Source organism: Zonotrichia leucophrys, chromosome 1 (genome assembly GCF_028769735.1).
Source record: "Zonotrichia leucophrys gambelii isolate GWCS_2022_RI chromosome 1, RI_Zleu_2.0, whole genome shotgun sequence".
Classification (NCBI taxonomy): domain Eukaryota; kingdom Metazoa; phylum Chordata; class Aves; order Passeriformes; family Passerellidae; genus Zonotrichia; species Zonotrichia leucophrys.
The window spans coordinates 15,189,075-15,206,910 of NC_088169.1; the positions used below are offsets into that span (position 1 = coordinate 15,189,075).

General features: G+C 39.0%; 1 protein-coding gene across 1 annotated transcript in view; it reads right to left on the reverse strand.

The window, feature by feature from the left end:
• Positions 1–17,377, reverse strand: part of MBTPS2 (membrane bound transcription factor peptidase, site 2) — a 40,651-nt gene extending 23,274 nt beyond the window's left edge. Inside the window, exons 1-6 of the mRNA XM_064707331.1 lie at positions 17,224–17,377; positions 12,223–12,371; positions 10,369–10,507; positions 6,464–6,567; positions 3,916–4,043; positions 25–143 (exon numbers count right to left, since the gene is read on the reverse strand). Of these exons, the coding sequence (XP_064563401.1) occupies positions 25–143; positions 3,916–4,043; positions 6,464–6,567; positions 10,369–10,507; positions 12,223–12,371; positions 17,224–17,298 (714 nt within the window). The 5' untranslated portion in view covers positions 17,299–17,377. The remainder of the gene's footprint in view (positions 1–24; positions 144–3,915; positions 4,044–6,463; positions 6,568–10,368; positions 10,508–12,222; positions 12,372–17,223) is intronic.
• Between the last annotated feature and the right edge of the window lie 459 nt (positions 17,378–17,836).

Here is a 17,836-nt window from a genome sequence, read left to right on the forward strand (position 1 = left end):
GGAAACAGCAAATATCCTTCTTACCTCTGCTACCTCAGTGACAAGTGCCCCAACACCCGTGTAATAGAAAGGGAAAAGAATGGCTGGCAGCAGAAACAACACCATGAAACTGGCAACACCAAGAACAAAATTATGCCACACCCCTAAAAAGAAGGCAAAAAAAGTTTCTAAATAAACACTAATAAAAAAAAGCTGGTTTTTAAATGATCCCACAACCTTCTAATTAACTTTCCTGAAATTATTACTGCAAGAATAAATGAAAAGTTAATTTGTGAACATAGGCATAAAAGAAGAGTACATAGATTACAAACTTTAGCTTCTATAATGCCCTTTTGTAAGGAAGTTTTAGAGAAAACTCTTCAGCCCCTGAGAATTATACTATCAAAAAAGACAGGAGAGCAGCAAGACCATTTCTAAAGCGTCATTCCACCAGAGTAAGATTTCATGTACCACTACTTTTTTAAGTATGAGAGGGTAGTGTACCCAGAAGAGAAACTGGGCTTCTGAATCAATTATTAAAATACAGTTTCTATCTACAGAGTTGTCTTCAATCATAAATATTTAAAAAAAAAAAATCAGTGGAATGAAATACATTACGTGTTACCTTCTAACACAATAAACTGTTGAAATTAAGAATTTCAATACATGGGCTTATTTTTGAAAAAATACTGTTTGTCCTACAGAGCAAGATGTCTGAAATTTACTTGCAATTCAGTATTTATGATGGTAACCTACATTATTTCAATTAAAATTACTACATGTATATGTGCCAAATGAATTTAGGAAATTATTTGAAAAAAATGGCTTCTTCTACAAGATAATATGGACCAAAAAGCCCATCAAGAAACCAAATAGCAGCACTTCCTGACACAGTGTTTTGGGGAACATATTTGCAATTGCCATCTTTATAGTATGTGGTTCTCCACAAGAAGAAATGAGCCACTATTATAAGACACAGCTGGTGTTCATCATCAAAGCTTTGTGGCTTTCCACATTCAGCACTACACAAATTTTCTCATTCGTTTGTGTTCTTGGACAAACAGTTTTGTATGAACAATGCAGGAAAACTTTTCAGTGTTGAAGAGTCTTTATTTCCTTCTTACAGTGCTTCATCCTGTTGTGAGGAGTCGGATTCAATTCTGTACTCACAGTGCAGTAACAGCACAGGAATTCAATTAAATATATTCACAAATGTATTAAACCTATCTTTCCTGCAGAGTATATAACACAGAAATCACAGCATATGGCAGACTTATGTCCCCTCCCTGTCTATCTCCACATCTCACCTCACCTTCTTTCACACTTATATTGCTGCAGAAATGAGAGACATTTTTGGAGTCCTTGAACTAAGTTGCCTTTTCCACTGGTACATGCTTCTTAAAGTAATTTTTTTCAATAGTTTTAATTGTATCTCATGGAAAGGCACTCAGATAGAGGAAATGTTTTTGTAATCCCTTCTCCTTATCTCACATACACACATTTATTTGCAACAAATCTACAAGTAGTGGCAAATATTTTAACTTTATTGTTTTAACCTTTTTATCTTAAAAATATTTTTTCAGCTTAACAGCTTAACAAAAGACAAAAAATGTAAAATGGAAACAAAATTCTTTTCAACAGTGTGGCAGCTACAAAGAGTAAACTGAAAAAATCCCAACCCTTGAAATAATAATAAGAGGTGATGGAACTGCTAGAGAGTGACAAGGAATATTTTCAGTTAGGAAAAAAGGGCCTTGCTACCAAAATTGACACCATTTGATGTGTAGAATACACCAAGAAGTCTAAAACAGAAAGGTTTATAAACTCATCCCAGGGGAACCACAGAAAAATAAACATGCTCTAAATCAGAATACCTGTAGAGGCACACTGCTCAGTCTACCCTCAACTTCATCTTGCTAAAACAGCCTCATCCTTGGACACCTAATTCCTTACATCTGAGAAGAGACACTTTACACAACCCTAAAACACCCTAAAATAATATACTAACTATTATTTAATTAAAAAAAGAAAACCAAAAACATTTAACTCCTGTTAAAGACAAGATGAAATGTATTAAAAATTATCTCCGAAAGTAATACAAATATTTGAACTAATTACAAGAAGGTGCTGCACAGAATCCCTTTTCATCTATCTAGCAGGCATAGAATTATGCTATAAATATCACAAGTCTTACAAGAACACTCATTTCCTATTCTTGAACATATGATGCCATCTGCTGTACAAAAAATATATTTTTTAATCTCCAGACTATAGCTGGACTACAAAAAGAATATTAGGTATTGGCCTCTAGTCTAGCTCTGTTACTTAGCTGCTACACAAAAATATGAGCATATCTCCCTAAATTCAAATTTCTAAACACCAGGAATAGGTTCATTCAACTGTTCTGACAAATAAAAGAAATTGGTTGTTTACTGAACATTGCATTTTATCATTATCAAATACCCTAGTTCTGAAGCATATCTATCAAAAACTGTGAAAAAATGCATTTCTTTGTTATACCTAACTGAAAGCAAGCCATTCATGCTGACCAGTCTTGCAATATGTTTGCTCCTGCCTTGTATTCCCCTATCTCAGGTTTCTAAGAAACATGAGAAATTATTACAGGTGTTTGCTTGTCATCAAAACATGCTAGCAATTATTTTCTATTACAGCTGAGAATTCTATTTTTCTAGATAATGTCTTAGGAATCTATGTAAGCAAACCATTTTGAAATTTAGCATGCCTTTTCTTTCAGTTCTGTTCCCAGTAGATGGAAATGGAAACAGATTCATTTGAGAAACAGGGCTTCCTAAAAGTTAGCCTATTGTATGTGAATGATTTTTTTTTTATTTGGGTATTTGGAATACAGATATATTTACTTATCTAGTATTTGCAATTATTTACTTGATTTATGAAAGCTTACTAAAGCCTACTGTATGTCCACCCTCTGTATGATGTTTTATATACAATATTCAAGAAACAAATTTAATAACTAAATATTACAACAGGCTGGCTGCAAGCCTGCAACAGAAAAAACACCAGTATTAAGAACTGAACCAAGATGGTAACTTTTCTATCTCTATTTCAGTTCTTCGGGAGCCACCTTGTCTCCAGAAATAATACAAGTGGTTCAGGCAGAACAGTCTGAGTTTGACTTTTCACAGCAATGAGGCTCTACTCAACAGTAGCCAGAGACTTCAGAAAATATCAATTCAAAAACATCTGGAGGTTATCTGGAGCCATAAGCTATGACCCTCTTAGGATGTTTGTGTTTTAACCTTTATTTCCTCCTGATGGCAACATCAAAACACAGCGACCTGTACAATAACACAACTCACAGGTCAGTGAAAATCACAATACTTTTGAAAAATAGAGTGTTCCTATTGCAGAAAACAGTAATGAATTGTTCAAGGATGTTGACCTGTGTTGACAGGAAGTCGTTTTTCTCATAGCACCATTCTGGCTCAGTACTTCCCAGCTTGTGTGCTCCAAGGTTTTGCTATTTAGGCCATACAATGTGCAGAAAAAGTCCCAAACAAACAACAAACAAAAAAGACAGAGGAACTTCTGCACCTAATGCAAGAGCTCTTTCTAATGAGAGGAACATCAGAAATCAGTTTTTCCCCAACCACACAACTGGAATTTCTTATGCACAACTATTCTGAATTGGATCTAGAATAGAATAAAGTTCTTCAAGACAGGAAATTTGCACTCATTTAAGATCCTAGAAAGTGACATCTCTAGCCCAGAAAGCAGCTCAATGAGGGCAGTAATGATCAAATGCCAACACAGGTCCAGAACAGGAGGATCACCATTAGGTAAAGAGAAGCTTTGGTACTTATTCATTCTAAACTTTAAATACTCAATCAAAGATTCACAATGATGCCTTGGAATGGTGCTAAGCAAAGATTTAATAAAAAAACCACAAACTATTACCTGCACAAAATATCCTTAACTGCTGAACAGGAGATATCAACTGCAAGTGAGTTGTGAAGAGGTCAACAAAGGCTCCAGGATAGACAATGAAAATAAAAATTCCAAATCCATTAAATCGTACTTGCTCTCTTAAAAAGAAGGAAAGAAAAGTGAAGTGGTGTAACCGCAACCAAACAAAAGAAAAACTAAGAGATTCTACAAAGCACACAGTTTTTGACAACAAGAATGACTAAATTTTAATTATAAAACTAATTTATTTTTTATACTATCAGTAATTGAAAGATAATTAAACTAAAGGATGTTTTCTGCTGTAGTTGCCACTTCTAAGCAGTATAAATTTTTAAGTTTGGTAAAAACATAAAGGGCAAGTTCAACTTCTTTTCTGTCTCCTGGTAACAGTAACACATAAAATACTTTTTAAAAACCTACCTAACTTCAATGTTAACATATATTTCAACATTTAGGGTAATAGTTCTTTTAAGTAAAAAAATGGCAGCCTGTTGTAAGCAGTTTCAAACTCATCTATGTAAAAATACTTGCAAGAATCAATTGCTTTCCATTTAATGAAATACTTCCACAGTTCTGGAATTTTTAATTCCTCTGTTTCTCATAAATGGACCTTAGAGTACATTGTAAACTAACAAAATGAGTGAAATATCATCTGAAAAAATGAAAACGAGTCAAGAGGTTAGAAGGACAAATGCTAATGCCCTTCCAAACCTTAACATTCCATTATTCTATTTAAATACATTAGTAGCTGACACTATTACACAGATAATATTTTTCCCAAGGGTTTTGCAATTACTTTTAAATGGATTTTTTTTTAACAAACACATTAAGGTTTTTTTAAGCTAGAAATTGTACAAGGGACTTAAGAGAGGCATGGCAAAATCATGTTCCAAGACAAACCAGGCCCAGATCAGCTAATCCCCTATCTTTACTTTGACAATATACTGGGTATAATCTTTTCCTTATTTACATGTATCTATTTAATGTGTATATACACCAAAAGAAGACAATTATACAAAACTATTCAGAATTAATTCTCACACTAATACTGTGGAGTTAACTCATGCCATGCTACCAATTAATAATAGGCAGTTTAATGCCTGTTCAGGATTTCATGACTTGGGTAGAAAACACACAGGGAGGAAGAAAAAGATTGTTTGGTATGAGCCTTGACTAAACTAAAGCTCAAATACTTAAGCTCTTACAGTTCACAGCTAATGCTTTCTGGAACTGAAGTTGGCAAAAGTGTATTAGATTTCAGGAAAGCTAAGTGACTGGCCAGAACAGTAAAATTTGCCCACAGCACAGCTTTTTAGTGAAGTTGAAACCCTGAGAATTGACAGTAACAGCACTATAGACCCAACCTGTGCTAGAAGGAGAATAAAAAAGTCAAGCAGAAAACAGCAGCAGCAACACTAGCTGCCAACGTACATTGGACCAACTAATTTCTCCTTTGGAAATACTGGAAAATAATTTTTTGATGAAAATATAATCCAAAATTGAATATTCAAAGCCTTTGCTCTAGACCTTGAATAAAGATATCACACCATTAAGATACAAGAATTACTCTTCCTTTCTGCATAAAAAGAGCTCTGTAGTGACTCCTAGCTTCTCTGCAGTCTGCCAGCAACATGCACTAGAAAGAAAATTTTGTTGCTTCTTCCTGTGATGGGATAAGCAAAAGGTTCATCCTCCACAGAATATTCCCTGTGAATGTTTGAGGGAAGAAAGCTGAAAGACAAGCAGAGCATATGAAACACAGAGGTTCTCAAACCACCCCTCTGAGTGAGAACAAAAGAGGTAGCATATGGGTTAAAATGCACTCATGACTCCCTACACTTAGAAAAATCAGAGAAACAACTTAGGGCTTTATGCTCAAAGAAGAGAGAATGATACTGCACAAGAGAAATGTGGAGGACCCCTGATCATCAGTCCAGTAATCATTGCTTAACTTTTTTATGCTAAAGTGGCATTTAACAGTAGTGACTAACCTGTCAAATAATTTTGGTGAAGTAATCATCAATAGTTAAGGACATTAAAAATATGATTTTTGATCAAAGCTAATAAATCATTTAGGTTAACAGGGACAAATCACATTTGACCAAGTTATTGCTTCAATCTGTTCATATCATATTTCATAAGCTATGTTTAAACAAATCAATTAAAAATCTATTTTAAAGTATCATTGTGCAATAGTAGGAGTTCCAGTGCCACAAGCACAGAAATTAAATTGCTGTGTAAAAAACTGGGCCACTTAAAAAAAAACTGTTTTAAACCTGATGCTATATTTGCAAAGCAGAAGTCCCTTCTCATGATCTGTATAATAAATACTGCATTAAAACTCTATCCCTAATTTGTACACCCTTACAAACTTCAAATCTAAGGAAGCTGTGAATTACAGACTTCAAATCTAAGGAAGCTAAGAATTACAGACTCTCTAGATAAAACAAAGCAGAGCTAACAACATTCATGGCTAGGTAACTGCTCTGGAATATTTGGCTCTATTGTCAGAGTAGCAGAAAAGCAAAACAGAAATTACCGAATAGCTGCCACCCCATGGCCGACTTCATGTATGACACCGCTGATGAGGATTGCAGAGAAGAAATAGGTCAGCTGGCTGATGGGCAAATTGACACCAGGCACCTGTTGATGTGGGCATGACAACAAAACAAAACACAGGAGGAAAACAAGAGGTACAAAGACAAATCATTCTGCTCCTAAATTTGCTGCTCTCACTCACTTCCTCATGTCCACTGCAGACCAGGGGCTGTTCTCAATGCAGCACGATCAGTTTGCACCTCTTTTACCAACTTATTCAGTGTATTTTAAAGTATATTAAATATATATTCTTTTGTGGAACATGAAAAAGCTCTCCAGGCACAAAACCCGCTCCCTGCCCTATATATTCCCCACGGTTCTGACCAAACATGTCCTACTCTATATTAAGCTCGAGAAGTTTATAAAAATGTACACAGACTTCCATTCGAATGAAACAGCCTTGGCACTGTGAGCATTAGTTTACAATTTCCTGCCACCACTCACGTAGCTACAGAAAAGATCCACCTTTCAAAAGAAAATAATAAAAATTGTAAGGCACTCCAAAAAGTATGAACATGAAAAATTCAAAAATGAGTTGACAGCTGAACAGTCAGTCTCTTCCTTCTCTCTTCCTATAGAAATCACAAAATTATTTCAGTTTACAGTGTCAAAAAAAACCCCATAATTTTCATCTATTCTTCAGGCTTTACTAGTCTACATATGGCAATTTAACCTTAAAAAAACCCCATCTTGAAATGATTTTTAATTTACCTAAGACATAATATGCAGGCCTCTCATATTCTTCCCATTGCTGTGGATTCCCACCACTCCCAGGTCCTTCACTGTGCTTGTCATGAGACACCAACTGCTTCCAGACAGGCTTCAAAGTGGTCACTAATGAAAGCATGAGGAACCATCCCCTCCTTCCTCCTGATGGACCTTCATCCTGCTCAGCTGCATCACCCTCAGCTGCTGGGCTGCAGTGGGATTGCTCTGGGACATTCCTCCTGTCAGATCTACAGCTTTTTCTACCCACGGCAGGCTGCACTCCAGTATGCTCACTAACAATTGATGTGAACACAACATGAATTGCAATCCAGCCTCACAAAAGAGGTGCTGTGGGCAAAAAGTCCTGGCCTGTCTACAGAACTCTGTAAAACCCAGCATCATGGAAAACAAAAGGCTGCACACCCAACTAGGTAGGTTGGATTCTACCTTTGCTCAGTTCTGCACATTCTTCACTTATATGCATTTACCTACCCATGTAGCAGAATTCTACAAGAGTTGGTTGAGACAATCTAGCTGAATTAAATCCTTCAAAAGGATTCATTAATGTTAATCACCTCACAAATTCTGTCTAGTGTGATGGTGACCAAGGAATTCACCTTAACTGGCTCAGCTGTGGTACTCACAGTATGAAAGACAGCCACACTTCATTTCTGAAACATCACTGCTTGCATTACAGCATCAGCTGGTGGCACTAATGCATCACTTCAGTGGTGTTGCCTCTCTCTGCGTGGGAGGACAGATGGCAGCAGCAAGAGCTGCCATCTCCATTCCACCATGACTGCAGCCTGCTAGAACACAGCACCAGATGCTTTCAGACTTTACGTCAATGAGCTATTTTAAGATTCACCTAAAACAGAAGTTACCTCTCATAAAGGGCTCTGCAATCAATAGCAGGATTTTGTTAAAAAGCATGCTGTCTTGTATTTTATGGCCTTCTGGAAATGCCTTTAGTAAAACAAGATCCTTTGCTTGTAACTAATCTGCCTCTCTCCTACTTTTGTCAGCAGGCAACCAACACAGGAGGGGGCAGCTGAAGACAAACAGCCCAGTTACCTATAGACAGGTATTTTACATCAAGTACATGACTGAACAAAAGAGGAAGCATACAAAAATCTTAATAAAATATAAGTACAACTGTTTCTCCTTCTCTGCAGACCCAGAGGGTAAAGGCTAAATAGCTTTATGCCACAGGCTAAAATTAAGTTTAAAAAGAAAAAGTGGGATTTTGTTGGGTTTTTTAAAAACTAATTTGCTCTCTTCCAGGCAGTCAAATACAAGTAAACAATTTTAATGGGAAGGTCCTCCTAAGTCATTCTTCACCTCTTTACAACCACATAAATCTCTTTTTAGTGTCAATTTACACTAGCACATTCCCCTTAAAAAGAATTCTGAAACTTGCTAAAGGCAGAATTATACAACTGTGACCATTCAAAACTGAAAGAATGAGGTAAGAAAGGAAGAGAACCACAACTCAGCTTAGGAGAAGTAACCTTATCCCCACACATGACATTACTTTATCCCTATCTATTAAACTGTTTTCAGAGCCAGTCAATCCTTGGTTTGAATGCAATGATATTACCAGGAGGCAGTCACTGAGGAAACAAGTCCACATTGAAATTGTGAACATTATCCTACATTTCTACCTTCACTGGTGTGTTCCAGTTCACACCAGATTAATTCCAAAGGCTCATCTTTACTTTGGTTGTGTCTGTGTTATTTTCTCCAAAGAGCAATATATTGTCAATGACCACTTTACTCTGGTGTCACAAAAGTGGATGGATCCATAAAATGACCTCAGAAAATGAAGATGGAAAGGTACTGCAGAAAAGTTAGGACAGATCCTGTTGGAATGTAAATTACAAAATTTTCTGTCTCATGTTCAGCTCATGCCCTCCCAGATGCACAGACTGCCCACTCCTGTCTGCCCCTGGAGGTAATTCAGGAGCAGGCTCTGGACAGGGGCAGCAGTGGCAGTGACAGTGGTTCCCCCTCAGGTCTCACTGCCTGCTTTTTCCAACACACACTGAACTCTGTATATTCACTCTGCTTGTGTGAAACAGTCCCATCCAAAGGCAGTATGTTTCTGGCACATGCTAAATCAGGCTTCCTGCACTCATGCCAGCCTAGCTGCATGCAGTCAGTTTAGTGCTTACAGGAAGGTCTATTGTATCTGCACACAATTCTCAACATCTGGTCACCTGAATAGCTGAGTACTGAAATAGAGCAACATGGCTGGGCACCTCTGCTCTAAGCCATGTAGCAGAAGGCAGAGCAATCCCATAACACTTTCTGAATTTCAGGAAAACTACCATACATTTTGGCCACATTGCATTCCTGGTATAAAAAGGTAACCAGAAATCCTTCCAGGTTAAAACTGTAGCAAGGCAATGTCAGTTCGTCCATTACTGCCTTGCAAAGAGATTAAAAAGACAGTATTTGTAATCCCCCCTATCCTGTGAAATACATTCCATTCTAAAACCACACAATATATTGTCCAGCACCAGAAATGCACAGAACAATGAAATATATCATTGGACTTTGATACTGTCAGAATTAGCACTTGAAATTTCACATAGTCAATTAAGTCACAAGTCCTTGAAGAATCAAAAAATACTTCCTCACTAATGATTTTTGCTCTACTATCACACAAAGTTTTTTGCCTTTCTTTCCTTTTCCTTTCCTGTTGTTTTCTATTGTATTAAAAGAAACAGAACTGGTCTCCTCTTGTCAATTATGTATGAGCTCTGCAAACTGTAAGGTCACCAGAGCCTACTGCACAGCTTACAGGAAACGAGTTCTTAACTCAGTTTTATATGCTTAGTACTATAATTTTACTCTTAGTACTATAATTTAGGGCTTTTCAAAATGATTATCCAGTTCCCACTCCTAAGGATTTTTAACATAAACTCTTCCACATGTTTGCCTTCATTTTCCCTTTTTCTATACCTCCTGTCCCATTTTTAAGGCTGGTAAAAAACCAGCACATTTTCATGCAGATGAACATCAGGAGTTGGGTTATTCTTGCATAGGAATATTTTGGCATCCCGTACCCCATTAAGAAGCTGCTTTAGATCTGCACACATTTCTCAAACAAAGACCTGAGGAGGGAACACTCACCACAACCTGCAGCATTCGATCATTTTGGGCTTTTGGAGCCTCGGTGAGCATCTGGGTCAGTGTTTGCAGCAGGGTCTTCCCAAGCAGAATAACAGAGCCAAACATGGCAACTATTCCAAACACCATTCCTACACTGAACCTACACAGAGAAGCAAAGAGTTCAGCAATGCACAGCCAAGAGAAAAAGGGTGTCATCTCTGGCTATGCAAATCTCCTCTTTACAGTACAAGTTACTGCACAAACCACAGGGCAAAACTTACCTGATGCCACCACAATTCATCAACAATCCAGTAGAAAAATGCTAAAGGAAACTAACAACAATAATATATACTAATAACACTTATAACTTATATTCTCCTTGTTTAATAAATGTTCTACATCCAAACTATATCCTGATCAACTTTCAAATACTTTTATTCTGTTACCCAACACATGTAACTTGCCTGTAGCTATGAATACATAAGTTTATAAGAATATAGAAACTTAACTAACAATGCATAATTGGCCATGTTGCACAACAGCATCACATATTTAGAGACCTAGATCAAATTATGGGGCAGCTTATGTACTTATATATGTAAGCTTCTTTTGTACATTTTGCAGCATTCTCACAAACAATAAAATGGGCTAAAGAACAAGAAATGAGACTGAATCTTTTTTAAAAAACAACTAAAGAGTACAACTGCAAGACCACATTAACACCAATTGCTTAAGCTACATTGTTCTTCTCATCAATTTTTCATTAAAATCAATTTTGAAAATAATTTCAATTCATGTCACTCCACTTAGTGACAAATTTTTATTCAGCATTAATATTATTATTCTTATTTTACACTGTCCTATGGCTGAAGAACGTGATAACTCCTTTTTCTAACTAAAAAAAACTTCCATGATGTAAATCCAGCACATACACCTCACTACCAATCCTTCCTCCTCTCATAACAGCTCAACTGTTCTCTTATCAGCCTTAATGAAGCTCACTGGGAATTAGTAGATTTATTTTAAGCAACATGTACTTGTAATGTTAATTAAAGAGACTAGTGGAAACATTATACTGTAATAAATTATACACATTAAAAACTGTAATTGATATAGAGCTATTTCAGACTGATTATTACAAAATCATTACATACTAGAGAAACCAATTTGAAGTAGACCTCTCTTTTATTACTCTCTCACTGAGGGTAGCAATACAGGAAATGAAAAGAAATTCAAACCTTACTCATTTTATATTTTCAGATACAAAGTAATGCTATGGAGGCAATTGAAGTATAGTTTTCTAAACCAGTCCAGGAGCACCCATATTAGACCACCCTACTATCTACCCATTCCCAGGACTCTGCAACCTTTGCATGGAAAGATGTGGGCAGATAAAAGACAGAAGGTAAGCAGGGTGCTCCTGAGCAGGTATCACTGCTGAATGTCTGGGCAATTATTAACTACAGGTACAGAGCTGGCTCTGAATACTTTGTAAACTGTAGTGATTGGGAGAGCTAAGTCTACAGCTTTGGGAATGATCTAGGATCTGAGCTTTCAGACCTACTTCTGTATGCAGTATTGCATGTAATAGCTGTACTCTTCAGAACTATGCATACTTCAAACCACACATAAAAATAGTTTAAGGATTTCTAGTTTTATAGAAGCTCAATATGCAACTTGTATCACATTTATGTAATTTTTAGAAGAGGTTAAATACTTATACTGGCACAGTACAACTAGAGCAACCACTCCAATTGGTTTAATCATTAGTCTATTAAAATATCCATGTCTACCCACTGCCCTTCTAATGCTGAAAGGCACCAACGTGGTTCGATTGTTGACTCTGACAGCAGAGAAAGGAGGCAGAACTGGTACCATAAGTAGAGGAATTTGGGTTTCCATCTGCCCCAGCTGTAGAACTGGCGGTTGAAGAGCGCGGTTTGCCAGCGCAGGTGGAAGGGAGAGACGCTCAGGCCGTACGTCAGCAGCCAGTCCTCGTAGGACGCCTTCAGAGAGTTGGAGGACTGCAAAACAACAGAACAGCAGCTTGACCAAAACATTCCAGGAAGATTTTGTAATGTGACCAAGCAGTAAATGTGATCTGTTTGTATAAAAACAGATATATAATTTCAAGTAGATGTCCTACACCTTACTTACATATTGACATATACAGGTAGGTGTGACTTGTAATGTGAAAATCACATGTAATGTCATAAAAGTTATGTCACTGTTTTGATATTATTTCCAACAATTGTAGGTCTGTGAGAGAGGCTGGGTATCCAGAGTTATCTGACAAACACGGTCTTGCATCACCTTTCCTAGTGTTAAATCCCTTTCAGTAGTTTTACTTTCTGGTTAGAAGGCTCGAGACTGTTGATGGTAGTCTTTCAACATGCAATTATATTCCAATAAACATTTTAAAAACTACAATAATGAAAAATGCTTCTTTGTCTCCAGGTGAAAAAAACTTTCTCATACAGATGAGATATGGCTCACTATTGCAGATACCTGCTAGTAAGGACAAAACCAGAGTATTTTTCAAACACAAATACGATGCCTAAAGAGGGTCTGGAATATCTGCTCAGGCTGACAAAAAACCACAAGAAATTTAAAATTATCAACCTGTATTGCAATAGCAGTTTCACTATGGTAACTTCCCAGCATTTCAAGGTACTTCTAGTAGTTCCAAAGATTTCTCTTGATGAGAGATGTGACCTATAAATGTGACCTATGAATACCTATCTGCAGCATTATCTTGAATTATAGACCAATAGACATGGGTTTTGCAACTGCTAACTTTACTTTATGGTGCTTGCATCCTCAATAGGCTTTAGTCACTTGCTTCATGGAAGCTTGTGTCAGAAACCCAGATGAAAAACGACACAGGAGGAACTCAGAGCTCAGGAAAAGCACAGATGAGCTTTGAGCATTCTGACATTGGGCAGCTCCCAAGGCAGGAGTGTCTCTGATAAAATCCAGACAAGTCTTTGGAGCTGTCTGAACTGGAGCACTGTTCCCAAGGATCCCCACAAGCAGCAGCACCTACTGAAGACATCCAAGTGTGTAGTTCACAACAGGCTCCCTTCTCTCCCTGACAAGGAACTCCACAAGTTTCTAGCTCTTGTCTGTGGTCCTTTGAACAAATTTAGAACTTGCCAATTCCTCACATTCCTCCTGCCTTGCACCACAGTGGTGCTGGGGGTTGAGGATCTCATACTGCACACTTCTCATTTTGTCAGATTTTCTCATTTTGTCATATTAATTAAATCTTGAACACTGAAAGTTTATTTCAAATAACAAACTTCCTCAGCTGTGAGACCCATTTACTTGAGCCATTGTTCACATACCACCTATTACACCATTTATCCTTTCTGCCTATATATTTCTGTATCATTTCCTTCTTCTTCACCCTACTGATTTCAGCCACATTTTCGTTCTGTCAGCTGAGGGCACCAACAGAAATTTTCACTGTAATGCACTCCCATCAACACCACTCACTCCCTATGGCACCATTTTAGTGCTCACAATCACATCAGCTTTTGCTAATTTTAACAGAGGAGATCACAAAGATGATAGGCCTTGTACACAATTAGTGATACATAAGCCAAGGAAACATAGAAAAAGACCTCCTCACATAATCTAGCAGATAATTAAGAACAAAAATACATGTATCATTAAGAATCCCTGATGTGAAAAACTGTCTTCTGTGAATTTAAAAAAAAAAAAGTCCTATTCATTCACACAGTCAAAAAACTCTCAAAACAACCCTAAAACATTATTCTAATACAGCTAATCAGATACACTGATTTGACACTTGAAAATGTGTTTCTTCTATCTCATGCAAACCCCACTTTTTTCCCTAGAATTGCCACAAATTCATCCCAACAACATCACAGGTCCACTGTCCTAGCAAGACAAATAAGTATAAAGTTTTCCATGAGAAATATGGAATCACTGACCATACAGCTGTCAAATGTGGAAAAGAAAGGTACCAAAAATTTTTCCTTTTGTATTTTCCTCACAAGTTGTGTAAATGTTATTCATAATCACTAAACGGCTGTAAACTTTTGCAAAATAAGTTAAAAAGCTCTTTGCAAATTTTTGCTCCTTCTGTCCTGATCCCAGTGGGATCACCATATTAAACACACACCCTCATGCCCTTGTTTCATTTCAAGCTGCTTCACACAGGCCTTGGCCCTGCTTCTTTGGGATCTGAGAGATCTGTTAGATCAGTTTTACTATAAAAGCAGCCCCATTTATTCATGCAGCCTTTAAAATGCTGGACGCTGCTAAACACTCCAGGAGCTCCACAGGAGCCTGCCAGCAAGCAGGAGTCCTTAACATCCTTCTCTGCTGGCAGAATCTGCTCAGGAGCTCTGAATCATTTCAGCTTCCTGACCTTCAAAAATGAGAACCAACCTTGACTGAACGTCTCTAATGCATCCTTTATTTCCCACAGCAGAAGGAGGGACAACCTCCTGCACTTCACCTGCTCCTGATCCTTCAGGCAGGATGAAATGTGATGACTTAGGATGCTGGGGAGAAGGAATTCAGGGGTCTGAGTGAGTCCCTCTTACAGAATCCAAGCTTCAATGAAAATGTTGGTAGCAGTGGTACAACGAGGAGCAACAAGGGGGACTAAGCATCCAAAATTCCAGCTTGATTTGGCATAGCTTTAGTTTCTTGACACAAATCTTTTAATTATAGCACTCTTATAAAATGTTCATTTATCTGGGCAAAAATACATTTATACTTATACCAAAAGTATATACTTATACAAAAATATATTTATACAGTTACACTTTCTATACTGTAGTCCAGCAGTGAGAATGCCAAAATAAAATATTTAAAATCTGAACAAAACCAGTAATGGAACAAACTGAGCAAAAAAATATTGCACATAGAACAGGTTTACAGAATAAACATTAACTGCAAGTTACAGCACACATCCTTCTCTTGCCAAAAATATCACCAGGATCACACATGGAAAAGTGCTCCCATGTTTTTTTTCACTCATGCTCTGTACATTCTCTTGGTGTAATTACACTGAAAGTGATTTGAGATTCAAACAGTACAATTAATTAAACAGTACAATGTTGCTGTGGTTGCTGGCAGCCTTGGGTTGTGGTGGAGATTTACAGTACCAGCAGAAAAACAAGCAACCTGAGCTTTCTAATGATATAAATCTGGTTATTTAATCCAAATTCTATTTCAGCTGTGGTACTCACAGTGAAACCTACAACTGAGAAGTACAACAGGAAATCTACCAGTAAGTTCACTGAAACCAATATCTCCCACATAATTCCTGAGGATTAATAACCTTGGTCAACTTTTAGTTAAAAGATCAGAATTAAAATTTAACTCCTGGATTCTCAGGCTTGCTATAGAATTCTAGGCATCCCCCCCCCTTCTTTATCAACATAAATCAGGCATTCATATACTTCAGTGCAGGGTTTTTTTTTTCCTTCCCTTGCTGCTGCAAGAATGCAGTGGCTCTCCTTATTTACAGAAGAGAATGATTTTATGGTCTAATGCAGAAAGAGATCTTCAGAGTCTCAGAGATGCAAACGGTCTCAGCACCATGGCACAACAGGTCTGGTACCCGAGCTCAGTTCTTGCTTCACAGCCCAGGAGTCTCCATCAGACACAAATCTGCTGCCAAAAGAGAAGCAGCAGCCTCCTGACTGACCTTCAGTCAGAGCACCTTCTTCTGGTACCTGGCTAACCTCATGTGTTTCAAAACAATGCTGTTTTGTTTTGGTTTTTTTAATACTTAACATAGACTTGCTGCAAGAAAATTTGAGAAGTCTTCAGGTAAATGACTGTATTTGTTATTGCCATTATTGTACAGACTATATTTTGCAATTATCAGCTTTCATCACTAACAGAGCTACATTTGCTCTCCAATTAGCTGCAGGGGGAGACACTTTTCCAAGTTTTCTAAGCACCTGAATTTTCTTGTATTTCTTCCTATATTTTACAGGAGTGACAAAATGCACATTTTGTACTTTCATATCACTGAGCTTTATCTGCCTTGGCAGAAAAAGATGCAGCCCCTGGACTGTAAAATTAAGAATTACAGATCAAACCTCTCATTTCATTTTCCCTCATATTTAACCAGCACACAGCCTACTTTGTATGCATTCTTTGCAATTTTGGTCATGTCTTAGAAATCACACCTCTGAATCTGTAAAAAAAAACCAAAAACCCAAAACAATGCCACACCACTTAATGAAACTTGAGCAATGCACAGATGCATCCCAGATGTTAACAAATGATGTCTTGGTGTATTTTCTTTTCAAAAATTCCCCCCTGTATTAGGAGGAAAAGAATGAGTCTCCTAACACTCTCCAAGCAGAAAAGTTTATTTCTTTAAAAAAAGTATTTGTATAGAGTTCTGTCTCAAATTTTCTCCAGTAAAACTAAAGACATTCAAAAGAAACAAATACGCATTGCTTTTTACATTTCTTTAGGAAAATCATCATTATAAGGCACATTCCGCAGACTTACAAGACTGTATGTTAGGTTTAGTTAATAATAAACTCCAGACACCACGTTAAGCTGCCACGGAGCCGCTTAAGCAATCTATTAAATGCTGTTTTCCCCAACTTTCCGCGGCTCCGGTCCTTTAGCACAGACCGGAGCCCGTGCACTGTCCCGGGCGGCGTTCGGAGCGCAGCCCCGGGGGAAGCGGAGCAGGGACTGGCGGGCTCCGGGATCGCCTCAGAGCCCGCGGGAAGCAGCGGGCCCGGCCCGGCCGCGGCCGCTCCGCCAGCCCGGGCTCGGCAGCGGGGCCCGGGGCCGCCCGGCGCGGGGGGAACGGGGCTGCCGCCGCCTCCTCCCGGCCCCGTCCGGCTCTGCGCCCTCGGCCCTCACCTTGAGCAGCGTGTCCGCCAGGTACACGGCGCACCAGCCGCCCAGCACGGTCACCACCACCGGCACCGGGATCATCGCGGGCCGCGCCGCGCCTCAGCGCGGCAGCCCCGGAACCCAACCGGCCCGGAACCTTTCTCCCACTGGCTCTGCTGCCCGGGCGGACGCTTCCGGGTGGCGCGTAGTGCGAGGGCAGGTGGCGGCATGACGTCACAGGCCGGGGCGCAGGGCAGCGCTCGGGGCATTAGGGCGGCGCGCGTGCGCAGTGGGGCGGGAGGGCTGAGAGGCGGGGTCGGGGCTGAGGGGCGGGGCCGAGGCTGAGCGGCGGGGTCGGGACTGCCTGAGGGCGCCGCGGGGCTGAGGGGCGGGGCCGGGGTTGAGGCCGTCGTGGCGTTTCCCCCTCCTCGTGGGGCTGAGGGCGCCGAGGCGCTGACGGCCGTTCCCCCTCGTCTGGTTAAATTTCCCTTACCTGCCTGCTCCAGTGGGTTCTTCTGAGAGGCTCCCCTGGCAGCGATCAGGAGATTGCGCGGGAGAATAAAAGTCTTTTGTGGTGGCAAGATGAAAGCGCATTGTGGAAACGCTTCAGTAACGAGAGAGTAACGGGGTTCCCTTTAAC